At 60.0% G+C, this 21,838-nt stretch overlaps 1 protein-coding gene and 1 long non-coding RNA gene across 2 annotated transcripts; both read right to left on the bottom strand.

Annotated features, from left to right (window-relative positions):
- Positions 1–337: 337 nt before the first annotated feature.
- On the bottom strand, positions 338–11,213 carry EPS8L1 (EPS8 signaling adaptor L1). The gene is made up of 19 exons (XM_079118134.1): positions 11,119–11,213; positions 9,955–9,995; positions 8,563–8,621; positions 7,876–8,037; positions 7,450–7,599; positions 6,881–6,963; positions 6,275–6,536; positions 5,893–6,019; positions 5,618–5,706; positions 5,450–5,524; positions 5,207–5,355; positions 4,491–4,632; positions 4,371–4,399; positions 2,143–2,275; positions 1,924–2,055; positions 1,622–1,730; positions 1,265–1,439; positions 831–963; positions 338–734 (listed from the first exon to the last, which is right to left on the bottom strand). Exons 1-19 carry the CDS (start codon positions 11,133–11,135, stop codon positions 648–650), a joined length of 2,154 nt encoding a protein of 717 aa, XP_078974260.1. The 5' UTR covers positions 11,136–11,213; the 3' UTR covers positions 338–647.
- Positions 11,214–16,192: 4,979 nt separating this feature from the next.
- LOC306648290 lies at positions 16,193–19,261 on the bottom strand. Its single transcript, XR_013760344.1, has 3 exons — positions 17,421–19,261; positions 16,718–16,935; positions 16,193–16,470 (listed from the first exon to the last, which is right to left on the bottom strand). It is a non-coding gene; the product is annotated as an uncharacterized lncRNA (long non-coding RNA).
- Positions 19,262–21,838: the final 2,577 nt, after the last annotated feature.

The raw sequence follows: 21,838 nt of genomic DNA, 5'->3' as shown, positions 1-21,838 counted from the left end.
GGCTGGAGTGGAGAAGGGCAGGGGCGGAGGCAGGCAGGCAGCGGGGGGGTGAGAGGTGGGCTGCTGGGTGGGGCCAGTGGGTGTGCTCTAAGCCTCTAGGCCAGGATGGACATACGGCCAGAGACAGGTGCTCCGGAGATGGGGCAAGCTGGAGGACAGACTGGTGGTGAGGAAGCCAGAAGGAGCCCGTTTTAGGGTGCCCTGGGTGGAGCAGAGGCTTCAGAGAAAAAAGGCAGGACATCTCCCAGATTTCTGGCCTCCTGTAAGCCTGTGAGTGGGTGAGGGGCAGGGGTCCCTGAAACCAGTAAGAGAGGGGACAGGGGTGGACACTGCAGGCTCAGAAGAGGCTGTTTATAGACTGGGCTGCATGTTACAATGCACTGTGCTCAGGAGGGCGTCCTCTCCAGTGGCGGGAGAGCTTTTCCTGTTGTTGGTGTTCACTCTCTTCCCACTCCCACCAGTTGACGGTGGCTCAGGAGGGACTTCAGCAAGAACGGTTGAGACTGTCCACCAGGGTAGGAGAGACCAGGACCGCCTGGGTTCGCGCTCCTTTAGGGAATCTGCTTCCACTGATGGGGAAGTCCAGTGTCTCAACGCGCAGTGCGTGGGAAAACGCTTGTCATTTTTTGCTAAGGGGCCTGGAAGGGTCAGATGACCTCCGTTTTCATCTCGCCTTCCACCTTCTTCTTCTGCTTTTCCATCACTGCTTCCAGCTCTGACACCTTCTCTTTGTCCTGGAGAGTGGGGTGGAAATCAGGACCTTGGTGCCCCAGTCCGCGGCGCCTTGTCCCTGGCTCCGTCCTGGCCCAGACCTGAGCGCCCCGGCTCACCTCCAGCAGCGCTCGCTGCACCGTTAGCTGGCTGTACACACGCGCCCCTTCCTCAGGGCTCACTGCCCGCAACTCTTCTTTTTGCAACGAGAAAAGCTGCGCGCCGGACAGTACGCCCAGCGCGTTCACGGTCCTGAGCAAGGGCAGCGAGCGTCGTCAGGCCCATCGGCCACACGCCAGCCAAAGCGGCTGAAGTCGCCCGAGTCCCCGCCCACCAACCACAGCGCGCCCTCCTGTGGAGGTGGGCGGGACTTCTCTGGGAAGTCCAATCGGAGCCTGGGAAACAAGCCAATCACAGCCCGCCATTCGGCCTTCCAACCAGACGCTCACCAAGGGCGGATCCAGAGTTCGCCACGCCCCCCGCCAGGCCAATCTGAACCTCGGCTCCCAGCTCCCGCACCTCGCCGCGGGCGAGCCGGCCGGACCCCACTCACCCCGGACTAAAGCCCTTGGCTTGCAGCCAGGCGCGGACTTTCCCGGCGTCTGAGTGCGGGCTGAGCTGCGGCTCCTGGGCGCGGGGTCCCTGGGTTGCACGGCTGGGACTCGTGCGGCCCTGGGCCAGGCGCGCCTGCAGCTCCTCGTTGACACTCAGCATTTGGGAGAATTTCTCTGCAGGCGGGATACCGGGAGTGCGTACTCAGGCGGAGGGGTGTCGGGCCGCGTCCGGCCCGCCAGCATCCCCCGGGTGGGTGGAGAGGCCCTTTGCTCTTAGTCTCGGTTTTCCTACCTGGAAAGTGACGAGGACTGCTCCCAAGAGGGGCTCTCCCAGGAGGGAATGCCCCACCACTCACCCTTCTCACTGGGATCCAAGTTGTTGAGGCTATCGCAGCTGTCCCAGTGGGGCCTCGCCGGAGCAGGAGCCGGGGCAGGAGCTGGTGGCGGAGGGGGAGTGCTGTGCTCCTAGAGGAGAGTGAGAGGAGGGGACCTGAGTCAGGGAGAAGGCTCAGAGTCCCCTTTCCCCTCTGGAGATACACCTCTGATCCCCATCACGTCACAGTACCCTTGACAGCTGAACCCCCTGTCCCTCCGTCTCAGGACCCAGCATCCAGCCCCAGCCACTCCTCTTTGAAGACCTGAGTCTACCCTGACTCACCACACATCCGGCAGGGCTTTGGATGTGGTCCCTCTGGGGTCCTCGGTGTGGTGTCAGGATATTGTAGGGCACATATCCCTCCTGGCCCTGTTGGTCCCTAACCTTCCACCACTTGCGCCTGTCATCCAGGACCTGGGTAGGCATAAGGAGGAGTTTTGGGGTCTGGGTCTGCAGCGAGTGCTGGCCAGTTTTAGCCCTGCAGACCCCCACACCTCTAACCTCCAACACATCCTGTTGCTTGACGGATAGCTCACTGCTGTTGCGGGCTTGGAAGTCATAATTACACAGGACCCACTTTCCTGCTGGCTCCGGCTCCAGTTGGGGCTCAGCTTCCAGCTCTGGCTCTTGGTGACTGAGGAGAATTGGAAGGGTTGGAGATCAGGAGGCAGCCAGCCCCGCTGGTCTGGGTAGTAAGGTGCTGGTGTGAGCTGGAGTTAGAGCCAAGCAGGGGTCGCAGCAGCGGCCAGGTTAATAATGTTAATAGAGATCAGAAATGGGGATAATGGCTCAGATATATTTTGTTCCTTTTCTTGCCTGGCTGTAAGCGTATGGCATGGGTACTATTATCTCTCACCATACAGGTGAGAACAGTGAGACTCAGAACACACAGCTAGGAACAGCTACTGTTTACTGAGCATCAATAGGTACTGGGTATCAATCCGCGTGATAGCTCAAGAGCAGTCAAATGATTGCAAACACTCATGCAGCCCCACATGCCAGGAACTGTGCAAAGTCTGTTATAGATATTAGCTGATTTGCTCCTCCTGACCACCTGGGTAGAACCATGAATTTGTATCTCCTTCAGTTTTTCCTTCCCCAGGGACCTCATTACCTCTGCTTTTACAGGTGAGGAAGCTGATGCACAGTGATGTCAAGGTCAGGGAACAAGAGAGAGAGAGGCATGACTGAGCTGGGCATGGTGGTGTACTCCTGTAATCCCAGCGGCTTGGGAGGCTGAGGCAGGAGGATCGCAAATTCAAAGCCAGCCTCAGCAAAAGTGAGGTACTAAGTAACTCAGAGAGACCCTGTCTCTAAATAAAATACAAAAAAGGGCTGGGGATGTGGCTCCAGTGGCTAAGTGCCCCTGACTTCAATCCCTGGTGCCTCCCTCCCCCTGGAAAAAAAAAAAAAAAAGAGAGAGAGAGAGAGAGAGAGAGAGAGAGAGAGAAAGAGAGAGAGAGTGACCGGCCTGGCCCAGGCAGTTAGCCTTGGTAACTGCCCTGCTGTGCGTGCAGCGAATCTGAACTGAGCTGGGCCACATCCTTGGGCTCTCTGCTAGCTGAAACATCAGACTTCTCACCCCTCCAGGAAGGGCTGATCATTTTTCCTGTTTCCCTCACAAAGAACTTGAGGCTGAGAAGGTATGTGAAGAGCTGGAGGGGCTGAGTTCAAGATTTGGAAGCACAGGGGTCAGAGGAGGGGATCTGCCACCAGGCAGCGGGGGGTGGGTTTGATATGGACTAGTAAGCGGGACCTCAGCCCGGATCAGGCCTACCTGTGCGGGGAGAGGGGGTCTTCAGGGCCGCGGCGCCCCCTGTGTGGGGCTGGCAGCTCTCAGCATGCTGTCCCTGCTGAGACCCTCTGCCCTGGCTCCCGCCCAGACCCCCGTCATCCCCAGCCTAACCGTCTTCTCATCCATGTGGATTCTCCCAGTCTGCCCCTACTTGCCCAAGGACGCTAGAGTTCTGGTCGCTACCTTTTTCCTTCCCTGAGACCCAAGACTCAGAGATCCCAGAGTTTCGTGGAACCATGTCTTTGGATCCCTACTTCTTTAATTCCCAAGGATCCAGAGTGTAGGTCTCAATTCCCTTACCTTTTAGCCCCCATAATCTCTAAGTCTACACTCATCAGGAACTTGGACTATTGATTTAAAACCTTTGGGAAACTGAAAGTCCAACCTGCCAATCTTTGCCTCTTTCAGAGATCCAGAGATACTGCCACGTCTTAACTCCCCCAGAAACGTTCCCTCAAGCCCATGAAGTCCCAAGCCTGTTTCTCTGGGTCTCTAGGACCCCAAGCACCAGATCTGAGTTCTTCCAAACCCAAATGTCTAATCCCCAGCTTCTTTCCTCTAATACCCAGGGCTCTGTCCTTTAGAAACCCAGGCATGAAGCTTCCCAGGCCCCAGAAAGCCAAATTGTGTTTGCTTGGTCCTTTGAGGACCTGGGTGCCTATCTTCTTAGACATACCCATTCCCAGCCCCTTCCTCCCTTAGTCTCAGGACTCTGGGCCTCATTTCCTCCTCCCTGGAACCCACTCCATCCCTCCCTGTTCCCCCCACCCCATCCCAGCCCGATCTCGTCACCACCTCACCCACCTTTGAAGAGCCAGGAAGACCAAAAAGAAAAAAAAAAAAGAAAAAGAAAAAGGGGTGGAGTCAGCACTGGGAATCTCCCAGGCCACACCCCTCCTGGACCCGGCTTCCCAGGCCTGGAGCAGACACTCACCCATTGACAGCGACCTGAGGAGCGCTTTGCTGCAGGAAGTAAGAGAGCCTGGGGTCAGGGGGGGCCGTGCTGGAACTTCGCAGCCCAGGTCCTGGCGCACCCCTAGCGGTCCAGCCTTACCTGCCGGCGCCTCCTCTCGTGCTGTAGCTGTCTCTCCACTGGGTCCTCCCAAGCGCGGCCCTGAGGGTCAGTGGCCGGGGGCTCCCAGCCATTGTAGAACTCGGGGCTGTATGGGGGTCCCTCTTCCAGGGGCAGCTCCAGCCTGCGACCAGGAAAGGACCAGTGGCTCAGGTGATCCTGGTCCACCCGGACTTAGTCCTGTCATTGACTTCACTAAATTTCGCCCCTTCCCCTCAGCCTCCCTTTATCGAATGATTCTTACCCCCCCTCCCTAAGTTCCGCTCACGACATTAATACAGTGATTCCACTCTAATGCTCCGCCCAGCTTCTAACTCTCATCTCTGATTCCAACCTGGGTTTCTAGCTACTTTCATCTCGCGCTTTGGCCCAAGTCGGGTCTCTGGTTTCGTCCTAAGACCCTAAGACTTTAGACTCCATTCAGGTTTCAAATCTACAGGTCACACCTCCCTTAAGCCCGCCTCTCCCGTTAGTCCCGCCCCATTCACCTAAGCCCCGCCCTCGCCCTATAGTCCAGCAGAATTCCTCCTTGAGTTCCAATCCAATAGTCTGGTTAGATCTAAAACCTCTCCTTCTTTCTAATTTTTGGCCTTCTCTCCTATCGGATGCTAGAATTAGGTCCTAAGTGCCAGACCCTCCTGGCTAAGCCCCGCCTCCAACCCACTCTGGTCCCGCCTTCTTCCCAGTCCCGCACCAACCCTGGGCGGGTCCATGAGTCCCCCAGCGAGGTCCAGAGTGTGTTTTCACGAGGAGTGACATTGTCCCGCAGCAGCGCCACCGCCTCGGACGTCAGATGCGGCCGCCTCACGCTGCTGGCGAACTCAGGGCCGCCTGATGTGTTCACAATCTGCAGGAAGCAGGAGTGCGCAAGCCACCAGACCCTCTTGAAGTCTAACCCATTTCTCCTGCTGGGAGGCGGAAGGCCTTGGGCGCAGGCTCACCATCTGCAGAGGTCCGAACAAAAAGTGCAGCAGCTCCGGGGAAGAGGGGTTGGCGATGTTGCCGCGCAGCCGGGCCTGGGCGAGGAGGGGTGGTTGGCGTTAGAGCATGAACGAGTCAGGGTCACTGTCCCCTCGCCCCAAGAAGCCCAGGGGTGGGCGCGTCCTCACCAGCAGGCTGAAGGCGTACTTGATTTTCTGAAGCACGTCGGTGTACTCGGCCTCCGAGGGCGGCTTGGCCCTCAGAGTCAGCAGGCCCTCTGTGGGTGCGGACAGGCGCGGGGGCGGGGGCACAGGGACAGCGTCCGAGTCAGAGAGGGATAGACACCAGCGGGTACCGTCAGAAGTGAGAGGAGGCCGCGGCGGCGGAGGCCCCGGGGAGGCTATTCGGAAGTGCCTGGGAAGGGGTGCGCCCGCCTCCGCTCCCACCCGCAGGTGCCTCTTACCCCCGGCCTCCCGGCGCCGAGTCCTGCGGCCGCGCTCCCGGTGCTCCAGCACGCGGGCGGCCTCTGCCGACTTCTGAAGCCTCGATACAAAGCTCTCCACGTCGTCGAAAATGTGGTTCAGGATGTCCTGCGGGACGAGGAGGGAGACGCGTGGGGCTCCTGAATCCCAGACGTTCGCGCGTTCACCCAGAGGCGCTCCCCGAGGCCAGGTGACCGCTCCAGCATTCGCGTCCAGCCCCCGGAACCCAGCTCCCCTCCTCCACAGCCAGCCTCCGCCAGATCCCGGACCTTCCCCAGCACCGCCCCCCGCACGGCAGTTTGATTGATGGACGGGTCCCCCAGCTCTGCGACCCGCGTCTGCAGGCTGGTGGGAGCCACGCACCACTTCTCGCTCAGCCTGCAGACCCGCCAGCTCAGGACCGCGGGGGCCCAGGTCTGGCGAGGCCGGATCTGCGAGGCAGGCGGTGCGCGCCGGGCCCGGCCTTGCCGCCTCCTCCGCCTCAGGAATAGGCTCCACCTGGGGTCGCCCGCGGCCCGCGGCCGGCTCCGCAGAGCCGATCACCGCGCGGACCGACGGGCGGCGCTGCAGGGGTGGAGTCTCCGCGGCGGGCGAGGGACCGCGCTGCAGCTCCTCTTGCGTGGCCCTGCCGAGGGAGAAGGGGAAACTGAGGCTGGACCAACCGAAGGGACCCGCGGGGAAGCAGAGAGACACTGAGGCTGGAAGGAGTCAAACATAAGCTGGGCGTTTCGTAGGGAGCTATCTGACATACGGAGGGAGACCAGGCCCAGGGCGTGAGAGCAGAAGCCTGGAGAGGGCTCTGGGAGGTGGTAGGACCTGACCAGGGTTGGCGTGCCTCCGTTCAACCCACGTTCCGCTCCTTGTTGGAATCAGCTCGTTTCTTAGATGAGGAAACAGGCCCAGAAAGGGGGCATCGGCTACCCAGAGAACCCAGCCCTCCCTCCCGTGCTTCTAGTCCAGCTCGCTCACCTGAGTGCTGCAGCCCGGCGCTCCCCGCGACCGGAGCGGTAATTGTGCAGAGCCCCCTGGATGTCCTCTCGCATCAGCTCGGCCTGCCAATCATACTGTCAGACAAGGCCTCCCCACGCCCCACCCGCTGCCCTCCCAGGCCTCGCCCCGGTTGATTTAATGGCTCAGCCCTGGTTCCCCGATGTTCGCTCACACTCGAGGACCCACGCATGTCCACTCCTGGACTTGCACTCTCGCCCTAAGTCCGCCCCTGCCGTGGGCCACGACCCGGTCGTGGAGACCAGTCCGGTTCCTCGTCCTGGACCACATTGCCCAGTACCCTCCTTCTGGTTACTCCCCAGGCGCTTCTGTTCGGTTCAGTCTTCTGAATACTCTACCCTCACCCTCTAGTCCTGTCTTGTCCAGAGATCAACCTGTCTGCAAACGTCACTCCCTCGCAGAGCCTCTTTCTCAGGTCACGACCCCTCCCGGTACCCCGCCCCACCGTTGCCCCAGGCCCCGTCCCATCGTGTGGAGACCCCTCCGCTTCTGCCTGGGCTGGGACTCTGGGTCCAGAGCCCCGCTCTCACCCCTAGGCGCAGGCCCTGGAAGAAGTGCACGTCTGGCTGCGTGCGCTCTGGCTCCTGACACACCAGGAGCAGCAGCGAGCGACTCCGACCCGGTGGCATCACCGCGTCGCAGCGCAGGATCGCGCCCAGGGGATAAGACTCCAGCTCCTCCTGTGACGGGAGGCAGATGGTTCTGTAAACTGAGGCCCGAGTCGACAATGCTGTCAATTGATGACATTAGTGCAGCAGCTGGGCAGTGCAACCTCACGAGGTAACGGGATTAGGGATAACACCCCCTTTTAATAGGGGAGGCCAGAAAAAGGGTGGGGCCTCCCGCCAAAGTTCCCAGAGCATGTGTGGGAGCCCAGATTGACGCTCCAAGGTCAGGCTTTCCGTGTCCCTGCAGGCTCGCCTGTCCACTCTTCCCACCCACGTGCTCCCTGGCACCTTGGAGACTGTGTCCAACAGGGTGACTCGGTCAGGGGACACTCGAAGTAGCATCTCCTGTGCCCAAACACGGCCCTGGCTGTCCATGGCGGCCAGCTTCCTGGAGGCATCCTCCACGGTGTGCACGCCATCCTCCTCGCCCAGGCAGAATGTCACCAGGTGCTGGCACCCCACAAAGAGCACACTGAGTCCCCCAAGGAGGAGCCACCCTTCCAGCCTGAGGCTAGCCACTCCTCTAGGAAGGCGTCTGTGCACCCCTGGCCTACCACCCAGAGCCCGTGGCTCCTCTTTCCTTGGAGCTGCTAGCACTGGGGGCTGGCTTCTCCCCAAGACTAGTGCCCCTGAGTGCAGAAGCCAGTCTGAGCAGCAGCAGGTTCCTCTAAAACCTCCTCTGGTGTCCATTCCATTAGAGCGCCAGGCACTGAGGACCTCTGGAGCCATCTGCCCTCTCTCATCCACCATCACTGCTGATTTGTCCCTGAATCCAGCACAAGAGCTGGTCCACAGGCAATGTGGGTGGATTTGATGACGCTGAGGTCCGTGACTATTCAGTGTCTGAGGCCATGCACAGAAAGTCCACTTTGTGGGTGACCAGAGGACTTCTTCCTGCTTGGTGACCCTGCCTGTCCTATCTGTATAGTTCCATTTTCCCCAGAAGAGCCCTGTGGAAACAGACCCCAGACTCACATTGACATGGTATTGGGAAACATCAGCCATAACCATGGTGGAGTAGCGCTTCCTCTGCTCTGTGGAGAGGAAGTGCACCAGGATGGGAGCCCAGCCTCCTCCCTCAGACCAGATGGGAGCCCGGCCTCCTCCCTCAGACCCAGACCCAGGCCCCAGCCTCCTCCTTCAGACCAGATGGGAGCCCAGCCTCCTCCCTCAGACCAGATGGGAGCCCGGCCTCCTCCCTCAGACCCAGACCCAGGCCCCAGCCTCCTCCTTCAGACCAGATGGGAGCCCGGCCTCCTCCCTCAGACCCAGACCCAGGCCCCAGCCTCCTCCTTCAGACCAGATGGGAGCCCGACCTCCTCCCTCAGACCAGATGGGAGCCCGGCCTCCTCCCTCAGACCAGATGGGAGCCCGGCCTCCTCCCTCAGACCAGATGGGAGCCCGGCCTCCTCCCTCAGACCAGATGGGAGCCCGGCCTCCTCCCTCAGACCCAGACCCAGGCCCCAGCCTCCTCCTTCAGACCAGATGGGAGCCCGACCTCCTCCCTCAGACCAGATGGGAGCCCGGCCTCCTCCCTCAGACCAGATGGGAGCCCGGCCTCCTCCCTCAGACCAGATGGGAGCCCGGCCTCCTCCCTCAGACCCAGACCCAGGCCCCAGCCTCCTCCTTCAGACCAGATGGGAGCCCAGCCTCCTCCCTCAGACCAGATGGGAGCCCAGCCTCCTCCCTCAGACCAGATGGGAGCCCGGCCTCCTCCCTCAGACCCAGACCCAGGCCCCAGCCTCCTCCTTCAGACCAGATGGGAGCCCAGCCTCCTCCCTCAGACCAGATGGGAGCCCGGCCTCCTCCCTCAGACCAGATGGGAGCCCGGCCTCCTCCCTCAGACCAGATGGGAGCCCGGCCTCCTCCCTCAGACCAGATGGGAGCCCGGCCTCCTCCTTCAGACCCGGACCCAGGCCCCTGCCTCCTCTCTCAGACCAGATGGGAGCCTGGCCTCCTCCCTCAGACCCAGACCCAGGCCCCAGCCTCCTCCCTCAGACCAGGATGAGAACCCGGCCTCCTCCCTCAGACCCGACCCAGGCCCCAGCCTCCTCCCTCAGACCAGGATGAGAACCCGGCCTCCTCCCTCAGACTCGACCCAGGCCCCAGCCTCCTCCCTCAGACCAGGATGAGAACCCGGCCTCCTCCCTCAGACCCAGACCCAGGCCCCTGCCTCCTCCTTCAGACCAGGATGAGAACCCGGCCTCCTCCCTCAGACCCAGACCCAGGCCCCTGCCTCCTCCTTCAGACCAGGGACCTAGGACTCCAAGTCCAGCCCTCCTTCCTCAGACCAGAAGTCTGGGCCCAGCCCTCTTCTCCCCAGGAGCCTGGGTTCTACGGCCATGGTTCTCTTTGACCCACACTCACCGTAGATAGACTTGGCACTTGGCTTGGGGGCAGCTTCTGGGCTGGTGAAAAAAAAGGGGTGAGAGGGACTGTGGGAGAAGATCCCAGAAGAATGGCAGGCAGGGCAGCAGGACTTCACTGTGAGGGTAATGGGGAGCCATGGAGGGTATCAGGCAGGGAAGGGCAGAACCAAGGCAGGCTCTAAGAAGATGGGTAAGGTGGTTAGTGGGTATGGGGACAGGGAGTGTAGTCTCCAGTCTCTTGAAGACCTGGGTTCAAATCCTGTGTGCTGCTTCCTTGCCATAAGATCCTGGGCAGGGACTTAATTTCTCCTGCCTCAGTTCCCCTTCTGTAGGGTAACATCCACCTGCAGGGCTCTGGGCAAATTCAATCAGATGAGGCAGGTGGGAGAGCTGCAGGCTCAGTACCTGTGATCATCCTTATTATGGTGATGCCAAGGACTTCAGCACACAGTAGTTGCTCAATAAATGGGAATTGGTACAATTGCATTAGCAGTACCTGCAGTAAACAGAAATGTCCCCTCCCCTTGCCACCCCATGAGCCAGGCTCCTCCCACCACCTCCTTCTCCATCTTCTGTTGTCCCCAGCCCCGTCTCCAAGTCATTGCCACAAGAATCCTCAAACCCCGTTTCCACAGAAATAACAGCTCGGGGGTCTGGGGTGAGGGAGACTGAGATAGCGAGGTCCTACTCTATCTGCCCCTGCAGGCAGATGTCCCCACAATTTGATTAGCCCTGAGCTGGAGAGCTCACTACCTCTGATGACCTCTCTGATTGGCGGCCGTCCCTGTCCTCTGCAGGAACCTGGAGTCCCCAGCGGGAATCCCTCCTGCATCTCCAGCAAGGGCCCAACCCCCCGAAAACAAGGTCATGACACGGCGGCCACAGCAGCCCCCCAAGGCTCCTGAGGGGCGTCCGGCCAGGTCCCCGGAGCTTCACTCCATCAGCTCTAACACTGTCCCTGCTTCACAGAGGAGGGCTGGGCTCAGGTGAGTCAGTCCCTCTGCAGGTCACCCATGGCCGAGCCTGCACACAGCTGTCTGTACTTGACCAAGGCTGGACAGGGAGGGATGGGCTCTGGCTTCCCCCCAAGTGCAGGGCCTGGCTGCTGCAGACAGGTCCCAGCTGTGGCGGCTGTGGTGACTGGGGGCCACGGGGCACTTACCCAGTGGTGGCGCTCATGGTGCTGGGGGAGAGCTTTGTCCTGCCTGGAGACCTGGAAGCCAGCAGAGATGGGAGCCCGACGTCTGCTGGACCTGATCCTGACCAGCCCAGCATTTTCCCTCAGCCCCAGGGTCCAGCCCAGCCTCCTCCCTCAGACCCAGGGGTCCAGCCCAGCCTCCTCCCTCAGACCCAGGGGTCCAGCCCAGCCTCCTCCCTCAGACCCAGGTCCAGGCCCAGCCTCCTCCCTCAGACCCAGGGCTCCAGCCTAGCCTCCTCCCTCAGACCCAGGGGTCCAGGCCCAGCCTCCTCCCTCAGACCCAGGGCTCCAGCCCAGCCTCCTCCCTCAGACCCAGGTCCAGGCCCAGCCTCCTCCCTCAGACCCAGGGCTCCAGCCCAGCCTCCTCCCTCAGACCCAGGGGTCCAGGCCCAGCCTCCTCCCTCAGACCCAGGTCCAGGCCCAGCCTCCTCCCTCAGACCCAGGGCTCCAGGCCCAGCCTCCTCCCTCAGACCCAGGGGTCCAGCCCAGCCTCCTCCCTCAGACCCAGGGGTCCAGGCCCAGCCTCCTCCCTCAGACCCAGGGGTCCAGGCCCAGCCTCCTCCCTCAGACCCAGGGGTCCAGGCCCAGCCTCCTCCCTCAGACCCAGGGCAGTAGCCCAGCCCTCCGGGGCTCAGGCCTCCTTACCAGCAGGGTCAGGATCTGCCTCTCTCTCAGCCCTCAGCCTCTCTCCCTTCCAGACTCCGGTGCCTCCTCTGCTCCCTCCCTGGGCAGTCCCGCCTCTGCATACCTGAGCTGCTCACCTGGCACTTCCCGCTGAGGTGGCCCGGGCGGGGCTGGCCCACAGTCCAGGGAGGGGGCTGGGGCGGCCTAGGGAGCCCAGAAGCCTGTGCCTGTTGTAACAGCAGAAGGATGAGACAAGAGTCACAGGGTGGACTCCCGCCCAGCTCTGCCACCTCGGCAGCCCCCGGCCGAGGGCCTGGGGGCACGGGAGCCTCCTGTCCGTCTGTCCTCCCCCTGGGCCCTCACCCCACCCACCCGGCCCTCTTTGGAAATTTCCCTCATGACCCTCCATGTGATGCATGAGGAGGATGCTGAGATCGAGGTCACCGAGAGCTCCAGGTTCGTCACCCACGTGCGGGTCTCCGGGCTGTCCCAGGACCTGGACTCTGCCCCACTCGGCCCATGCAGGGGCCCTGTGGAAGCCTGGGTCAGTTCACGCTGCTCCTCTGCCCAGAATCCACTAGTGGGTTCTGGTTTCTCTCTGGGTGGAAGCGGGAGTCCCGCCGGCCTTCCAGGGCACGGCTCTGACCTTCCGCTCCCCATCGCTGCTTCCGTGCTCTGCCTCCTGGCTGCTCGGGAGCCCAAACCCCGTCCTTCCTCAGGGCCTTTGCACCGGCTCTTCTCTCTGCCTGGATGCTGTTCCACTGGATGGCCTCATGGTTCACGGCGAGGAAAGAACCCAGAGAGAGACACAGATGTGTGGCGTGGTATAAGCGCCAAAGCAGCGGCAGGCGTGGCGTCGAAGCCCGGCTTTGCCTTGCACTACCGTGGCGATCCGTGTTAGCAGCCATGTCTCCTCAGAACCTTATGGACACATGCGTGTGTGCAAGGGCCTCACACACGGCAGGGGTGGCCACCAGGGGCACGATGGCCTTTCTTCCACCTCTGCCGTAAGGGGGACACAGGGCCCTGCAGATGCGCCCAGCAGGCGGCTCGAGGGCCAGGGCAGACCTCCTGGGGCAGGAGGCAGCGCAAGTCTGACAGTCGCGGAGGCCCAGAGGACCGGAGCTTCTAGGCCCTGGACCTACCTGGGCGAAGCAGGCGGGTGGCCTCCAGCCCAGGGTGGGGCGTGCAGAGGAGCAGGCAGGGTCGGGGCTCCTGCCATGGGCGCCCCATGGTCCCCCAGCTCCGTCTTCTCGGGTGGGGTGCTACGGAAGGAGCGGCACCTCCACTCGCCCACACGGAGGAGAGCACACAGGCTCAGGGAGCAGTCCCCAGCCACAGGGCCCTGGGCTGCGAGACAGAGGCAGCACGGCTGAGTTAGTCCCCTTCCCACGTGCGGGTGGAGAGAAGTGTCTCGTAGAGGTACTTGGTGTGAGTCAGGGGCCTGCACCCTGCTCTGCGGGAGGAGGCTGGGCCTGGACCCCTGGGTCTGAGGGAGGAGGCTGGGCCTGGAGCCTGAGTCTGAGGGAGGAGGGCTGGGCCTGGACCCCTGGGTCTGAGGGAGGAGGCTCAGTCTGGACTCACGGGTCTGAGGGAGGAGGCTGGGTCTGAACCCTGGTCTGAGGGAGGAGGCTGGTGCCTGGACCCCTGGGTCTGAGGGAGGAGGCTGGGCCTGGAGCCTGAGTCTGAGGGAGGAGGGCTGGGCCTGGACCCCTGGGTCTGAGGGAGGAGGCTCAGTCTGGACTCACGGGTCTGAGGGAGGAGGCTGGGTCTGAACCCTGGTCTGAGGGAGGAGGCTGGTGCCTGGACCCCTGGGTCTGAGGGAGGAGGCTGGGCCTGGATCTCAGTGTCTGAGGGAGGAGGCTGGGCTGGAGCCCCGGGTCTGAGGGAGGAGGCTGGGCTGGAGCCCCGGGTCTGAGGGAGGAGGCTGGGCTGGAGCCCCGGGTCTGAGGGAGGAGGCTGGGCCTGGACCCCTGGGTCTGAGGGAGGAGGCTGGGCCTGGAGCCCTGGGTCTGAGGGAGGAAGCTGGGCCTGGAGCCCTGGGTCTGAGGGAGGAGGCTGGGCTGGACCCCTGGGTCTGAGGGAGGAGGCTGGGCCTGGACCCCTGGGTCTGAGGGAGGAGGCTGGGCTGGAGCCCCGGGTCTGAGGGAGGAGGCTGGGCTGGAGCCCCGGGTCTGAGGGAGGAGGCTGGGCTGGAGCCCCGGGTCTGAGGGAGGAGGCTGGGCCTGGACCCCTGGGTCTGAGGGAGGAGGCTGGGCCTGGAGCCCTGGGTCTGAGGGAGGAAGCTGGGCCTGGAGCCCTGGGTCTGAGGGAGGAGGCTGGGCTGGACCCCTGGGTCTGAGGGAGGAGGCTGGGCCTGGACCCCTGGGTCTGAGGGAGGAGGCTGGGCTGGAGCCCCGGGTCTGAGGGAGGAGGCTGGCTGGAGCCTGGGTCTGGGAGGACTGTGGGGCCGGCTCCTGTGCTGGGCGCTAGCACAGTAGGCCCCTAGACTCCTCCTCCCATGGCGGAAGGTGTGACCTGTGAGCCCGAAACCTGGGTCTCCGCCCTCAGCAGGTCAGGAGCCTCCTTCCTCCTTCTGTGGCAGCAGAACCGGCCCCTCCCTCTCTCCAGTCCTTGGCAAGTGGTTTGAAATACCAGGGCTCCCACCCTTGCTGAGCCTGACGTGGGCAGTAGGGCAGGGGTGGCAAGTCTCTGTGCTGAGGCCCCAGGGTCTGTGTCCTCAGAGTCCTCTGCCAGCCCCTGCTGTCCCGTCTGCCATTGCTGTGACCGCTGTCCTGAAGACGGCACTCTGTGGGTCTGCGCTGGCCTGAGTTCCCAAGCTGGTGCCATCTCAGGAGTCGGACTGGTCTCCTCTGGGTTGGGAGGACCCTGGACCCAAGCATCATGCTCCGCCTGGACTCAGCATGCTCAGCCTCCGTGTCCTCCCTGAACCCACCCATCTCCTCCATGATCCCACCTGCACCCGGCCCACTTGCTGATGAATCCTCAGTGGAGAAAGGCTGTTGGGGAGGGGGAGGCGATGCATGGGGGCGCTGGGCCTGGGGACCATGGACTCACCTGTACGTCCGTCAACATGGTCATTCAATGCGCAGCTCCCACAGAAAAGCGTGTCTCACCATTTGTCAAGTCTGAGGACGTGGATCCTGCTGACAGGGACGCGTGCAGTAATGGAGGTGGTACGGGGCACTGCGAAGCCCCAGAGGAAGCCCTTAATGTGGCCTTGCAGGGGAGTGGGGAGGCGGAGAGACAGGGACAGACAAAGGGACAAATACGTCTTCCTGGGCTGGAGCTGTGGCAGCTAGGTCATTGGCCTAGCACGTGGGAGGCCCTGGGTTCCAACCTCAGCACCACGTAAAGATAAAGTAAAGGTAGTGTGTCCACCTACAACTAACAGGTATAGGATTGCTTTTAAAGCAGCCTTCCCTGGTTCTGAAAACGGGATGGGGTCTTGAAGGGTGAACAGGAGTGTGCCGAGGAAGATGAGGTGAAGGTACATGCTAAGCATAGCAGTGGCACATGCAAAGTCTTGAAGTCAGGTAGAAGCGAACACTTAAGCACCTACTGTGTGCCAAGAGTGTCAGAAGCGTTGGAGACGGGGAGGCAGAGGAAGCTCGGGCCTCTGGGGCACTGTCACCACCGGGGTGGGTGTGGTGGGGCGGTGGAGACACACACGTTAAGACCTGGGGTTCTGGCAAGGGCTCTGCAGGGCACGAGGACGCGCGAGGGCAGGCGCCTGGTTGGTGTCAGGGGGCCTCGCGCCAGGCTGGGCGTGGGGACGTGGACGGCCTTCAGGCCGAGTCGGCGCAGAGGTCAGCTGGCAGGGTCCGCGGGGCGGGCTGGGGACAGGGCGGCTCGCCCCATTCCTGAGAGCCGTGGGGTGCGGGGGCGGGACCGGCTCCGCCGGGCGGCCCAGAACCGGCCGGGCGGGCGCGGGCGGCGGGCGGCGGCCAGCTGTTTGTTCTCTGGGCGGGACGCGGGTGGGGCGGCCTGGCAGCCCCTTCCTGAAACCCGAGCAGAGGCCCCGCGGCGACCGCCCCGCTTCTCCCTCCCGCGAACGGGGACGGGCTGTGACGCCCCGCGGGGCGCACGCGAGGAAGCGACCGAGCGGGCGGCGGCGACCAGAGGGCGCGCTGCGGGCCGCCCCGCAGCCCTGCCTCGTCCTGGGCCTCGCCCCGGGCAGGTCGCCGCGGGCAGCGCCGCCCCGGCATCCCGCAGAGCCGGCCGTCGCCCCTCCCGGGCCGCCTGTGGTTCCGCAGCTCCGGTGCACGGCTGGGTGACCTGGGTCTGGCTTCCCCGCGACGTGAGCCAGGCTCCTCCGCGCTGCACTCTTCGAGTCTCCAGATCATTCCAGGCTTATGGCAAAGGTGCAGGAAGAAGGGAAGAAACCCCGGTGCGCCGGCACACCCCAAGGTCACCAGCGAGCAGGGGCAGTCGTGTGTGTCCCGCTCTCTCTGCACTGAGTGGCCTGCAGAGCTGATGTCACTTAACCCCAAACGCTTGCAGTGTGTTTTCTAAGGACACTGTCACTGTGTCACACAGCCCCAGTGCACGGCGGCTAGCGGTGCTGCAGGCCTCAGCGGAACTGATGGCCTCAGTGACGTCCTCACAGTGAGGCCCGCAGTGCGGTTCTCTCTCCCCAGGGTAGGGTTCCGGCCCAGCTCATGCCTCTGCGTCTTCTTGAACCTGGAATAGCTGCTCCGTCTTTCTTGACCTTGATGCATTTGGAGAGGCCAGGATGGTTATTTTGTGGCCTGCCCCTCAGCGTGGTTTCCTTGCTTTCTTTTGCTTTGTTTTGTGCTGGGGACCAAGCTGGGGGTGCCGAGAACGCAAGCACGTGCGCCCCCACTGAGCCACGCCCCAGCCTGGGAGGCCTCCTGGGCTTTGCACTGTTAGCTGCGAAGTCTCAGGACCCACCTCCCGCCCCTCTGCCATGACCCACCGGCTGTGCTGTCTGTTCATCCCCACATGCTGCTGCCAGGCCCATCCCTCTTCAGTAGTTTTCTCTTTTCCTTAGGAAGCTTCTCTTGGGGAGATGCTGAGACCGTGTCAATGTCCTGGTGCTTCACAGAACCTTCAACCATTAGTTTGTCAACCTGTGGTGCTTCCTGCCTGGATCAGCCCTGAGGACTGTGGTCCCAACTGGACACTGAGTGAGACCTGAAAATGCCTGGGTCAGTGTTGGCGGAGGAGAGGGCTGGAGGGAGGGCAGGGCAGGCAGAGGGACAGGCGAGGAGGCGTCACCCGGCCCCAGGAGACCGGGCTGCCGAGATGGGTCAGAGCTGGAGGAAGAGCAGGCAGGAATGAGAGGAGAAGGGACCAGGGCAGCCCACCTTTTGGTCTAAGCAACCGGGAGGACGGAGCTGTGGTTTCTGGGACAGGGAGGGCCGCTGGCGTAACAGGGAAAACCAAGCCGGCTAGTGCCTTGAACCAGGTGGGAACTTATTTCTCACGCTTGTATTTGTGGTGGAGGTTCAGGGCTCATTGGCACCTGCCTCCTGGACCTCAGGGACCGGGCTCCTCCATCCCACTCTCTGCCTGATCCACAGGAGTCCAAGACCCCATGCGCCCTGCGGGCAGCTCTGCCCCGTCCTACTCTCCCCCTATACCAGCGTGTCTGTGATGAACTTTCACCTTTTACTTACAGGAAGTGCTCTGTGGCTTCTGCCTGGCGTATCTGAAGGGCCAGAATCACTACTCTTGTGTCCTGGGGACATTAAGATAAATGCATGAACAGGAGCTCCGTGATGCATCAGCAGCTGATCTGGTAACCAAGACGGCTACCCAGGACTAGCAGGTGGGCAGTGGACACAGTGTGGACATGCCGGACAGCGGGAGGATTCACGACCTGGGCAGGATGCAGCAGGACAGCCCAAGACTTCACCATGCTGCACAGGATGGAGCACAATTTAAAACTCGTGGATTGTTCATTTCTGGAATTTTGGACTGTGGTTGATCCTAAGTAACCAAAACCATGGAAAGTGAAGCCATAGACAAGGGGTAGACTACTGTATAACTTCCACCTCATGGTCCAAGTTGACTGCTCCAGTCTGGCCATTACATCTGCCTTCCAGCCAGGAGCACGGAGGGAAGAGGAGGTGTCATTTCCTTTTAAGTGCCTGTGTGCCATTGATCAGAACTGAGATGCATGGCCACACCTAGGTGGAGCGGAGGCAGGGAACTTAATCTTTATTCTGGGTGTTCTTGAGCCCAACTGTAAATTAGGGCTGGGGAAGAGTGAGTCGACTTCCCCTAAGGGGAAGTCCCTGGTGCCAGAGCTGCTCTTCCTGCATCCTTCCTACATCCGCTTTATCTCTCAAGTTCATAGTCTAGACAGAAAAAAGAAAACCTTAAAGACATGCATCCACTCATGACCCTCCCTTGCTCAAACTCTTCTGTGGCTCCCCAGTACTCTGAGTCAAAGCCAAGCTTTGCAGCCTGGTGTTTGAGCCACGCTCTGGGCTCAGCCTCACCGCTTCCACCAGCACCATACCTCGCCCCAGCAGCTCTGCCTCCTCTCGCATCTCCCAGGCTTTCCTGCCCCGTCTTTGTGCAGGGTTGTTCCCACGTCTGGAGCGCCCTGTGACTGACGCTCCTTCCTGCAGGAAGCCACCCTGCCCCATCCCAGCTGGCAGGCAGGCTCACTCACTCCTCTCCTGTCCCTCTCATCCCCCCGACCCTGCTTCCTCTTCCCCTTTGCTCCCCATTACTGAGCCCAGTACAGCGTGCTGCGCTGGGGAGCTGTACTGACAAAAATCCAGACGGAACGAGGCGCCGGTCCCCGCTGCTCCGATGGTGTTGCAAGTTATTCCAGCACTGTGGCTTCAGACACAGACCGTGGCTACTTCCCGTGGTCTGCGTCTGCACGGGCTTGGTGGAGGCAGCTCCCTTCTGCTGCATCTGCGACAGTCAAGGCCAACCGGAAGCTGGGGCAGCACCTGGGCTGGAGAGTTGGACAACCTGAGTCAAGATGATGGGCACCTCGGCCTCCTGACTCGATTCCCGCTGACCGTCCGGCCCGGCTGCTCTGGGGCATGTAGAGGTCTTTCGCATGCTCCAGCAAAGGGCCCTCACGGTGTGGCATGTGCAGGGGGAGGTTGAGGCTGGGAGGACACACAGCCCTACATCATGATCACCTGTTGGACCACACACTCTCAAGGGGAGGGGACACAGAGGCGTCTTTCCGTGGAGAAGGCTTGAGGTCACATTGTAGACCGTGCATGTGGTCGGGATATATAAGTTGTCACCACCCTTCCAAAACCCAATCAGAGCCTGTGCACGCCTGTCATCCCAGACATTCAGGAGGCCAAGGCAGGAGGACTGTAAGTTCAAGGTCAGCCTCAGCAACTTAGTGAGACCCTGCCTTAAAATAAAAATAAAAAAATAATAACAACAAAAAAAGAGTTGAGAATGTAGCTCAGAGGTAAAACACCCTGGGTTCAATCCCAGGAAAACCCGCCCCCCCCCCCCCAAAAAAAAAAAAAAAACACACACACACACAAATTAAAACAAACCCCAACCTGCCACAGAGCCAGCATGGAACTGCACCCCTGCTGTGTCCAGAAGCATCCAAGAGCTCTGTGTGCTCCTTGGTATGCTTTGCCCAACTCCCCACTTTACAGACGGGGAGACTGAGGCACGGAGGAGAGCAGCTGCCTGCACAGTGCGGAACTGCAGGGCGCCAGTCTTTAGCCCTGGGGTGTGCACGCTTCAGCTCCTCTTACAGCCCAAGATGTGGGGTGCTCTCTCATTGTAGGAAGTGCTTTGGGGGAGCTGGGTGCAGAGTCTCTGATGGAAAAGCAAGGACAGCGGCAGAGCCCTCTCAGCACCCAGGACAGCACCCCGTGCTCCTCAGGAGCTTGTCAATGGCAATAACAGCCTGCCTGGAGTCTGAGGAGACATTCCCGCATCCCTGCAGTGTCTGGGGGATTCCCACGCCTCACTCTCCTGACAATGGTGACAGCAGAAATATTCTGGCACTCACTGAGGGTTACCTCTGGGTCCTGACTCGCTTCCTGTCATGCTAACGACTTCAATGGCGGCAGCAGGCTGACTGTGGCCCACCACCTCTTTGTATAAATAAAGTTTTATTGGAACACAGCCAAGCTCATTTTTGCATACATGGATGCTTCCAGGGATGGTGGCAGAGAGGCTGCAGTTGCCAGGCCAGCAAAGCTGAGGTATCACCCGGCCCCTTTCAGAAGACCTGTGCCCATCCCTGTGCGGGAGGCAGGTGACACCAGACTCCAGGTTACGGACTGGAAAGGAGGCTCCAGGAGGGGCGCCGCTCTGCTCCAGGTCAGGGAAGCAGCACGAGGACTGTGCGTCGCGCCACTTCATTTGCACGTTTCCTTTTGTCTTTTCCTTTCCTTTCCCTTTTTTCCCTCTCCTTCTCCCCTCTCCTCCCTCCCTCCCTCCCTCCGCTCTTCCTCCTCCTCCTCCTTCTTGGTACTAGAAATGGAACTCAGGGGAGCTGTACCATTGAGCTACATCCCCAGTTCGTTTTTATTTTTTGTATTTTGACACATTCTCACTAAGTTGCTGAGACTGGCCTTGAGCTTGTGATCCTCCTGCCTCAGCCTCCTGAGTCACTGGGATCACAGGTGTGCCACTGAGCTTGGTGGTATTTGCCTTTTAGTGCCCGGCTTGTTTCACTTGACATGTCCCTGAGATGGCCCATGTTGCAGCATGGGTCAGTACTTCCTTATCAGGCTGGAAATATTCCACTGGGTGCATAGACCACATTTGTTTATCCATCCATCAGGGGATAGACAGCTGGGCCCTTCACTGCCTGTCACGGGATGGTTTCACCTACACCTCAAGAAACTGTCATTCAAGAGCAATGGAAAGCTGTAGATAAGCAAGAAGGGGTGCTGAGGCCCACACAGCACACTGTGGAGGTTTTTCTTTTCTTTTTTTATTTATTTTTATTGTAAGCAAAGGGGATACATGTTGTTTCTGTTTGCACATGGAATCAAGGCATGCCATTTGCATATTTATACATTCACATAGATTAATGATGTTTGATTCATTCCATTATTTTTTTACTTCCCCCCATCCCTCCCACCTCTCTTTTCCCTCTACAGAGTCCCTTCTTCCTCCATTCTTGCCCCCCTCCCACCCCCCACTATGTGTCATCATCCGCTTTTCAGTGAGATTATTTGTCTTTTGGATTTTTGAGATTGGCTTATCTCACTTAGCATGATATTCTCCAATTTCATCCATTTGCCTGCAAATGCCATAATTTTATCATTCTTTATGGCTGAGTAATATTCCATTGTATATATATACCACAGTTTCTTTGTCCATCATCAACTGAAGGACATCTAGGTTGGTTCCACAGTCTGGCTATTGTGAATTGAGCAGCTATGAACATTGATGTGGCTGTATCTCTGTAGTATGCTGATTTTAAGTCCTTTGGGTATAGGCCAAAGAGTGGGATAGCTGGGTCAAATGGAGGGTCCAAGTTTTCTAAGGAATCTCCACATTGCTTTCCAGAGTGGCTGCACTAATTTGCAGCCCCACCAGCAATGTATGAGTGTACCTTTTCCCCACATCCTCGCCAACACCTGTTGTTGCTTGTATTCTTGATAATCACCATTCTAATTGGAGTGAGATGGAATCTTAGTGGAGTTTTGATTTGTATTTCTCTTATTACTAAAGATGGTGAACATTTTTTCATATGTTTGTTGATTGCTTGTAGATCTTCTTCTGTGAAGTGTCTGTTCATATCCTTAGCCCATTTGTAGATTGGGTTATTTGTATTCTTGGTCTAGAGTTTTTTGAGTTCTTTATATATTCTGGAAATTAGTGCTCTATCTGAAGTCTGAGTGGCAAAGATTTTCTCCCACTCTGTAGGCTCTCTCTTCGCATTGCTGAGAGTTTCCTTTGCTGAGAGAAAGCTATATAGTTTGAATCTATCCCAGTTATTGATTCTTGCTTTTATTTCTTGTGCTATGGGAGTCCTGTTAAGGAAGTCTGATCTTAAGCCAACATGTTGAAGATTTGGACCTACCTTTTCTTGTATAAGATGCAGGGTCTCTGGTCTGATTTCAAGGTCCTT

This window comes from Sciurus vulgaris (assembly GCF_902686455.1).
Source record: "Sciurus vulgaris genome assembly, chromosome: 17".
In the NCBI taxonomy this organism is placed as follows: domain Eukaryota; kingdom Metazoa; phylum Chordata; class Mammalia; order Rodentia; family Sciuridae; genus Sciurus; species Sciurus vulgaris.
Note: the sequence above shows the minus strand (reverse complement) of the source record. Positions and strands in the feature narration are given on the sequence as shown.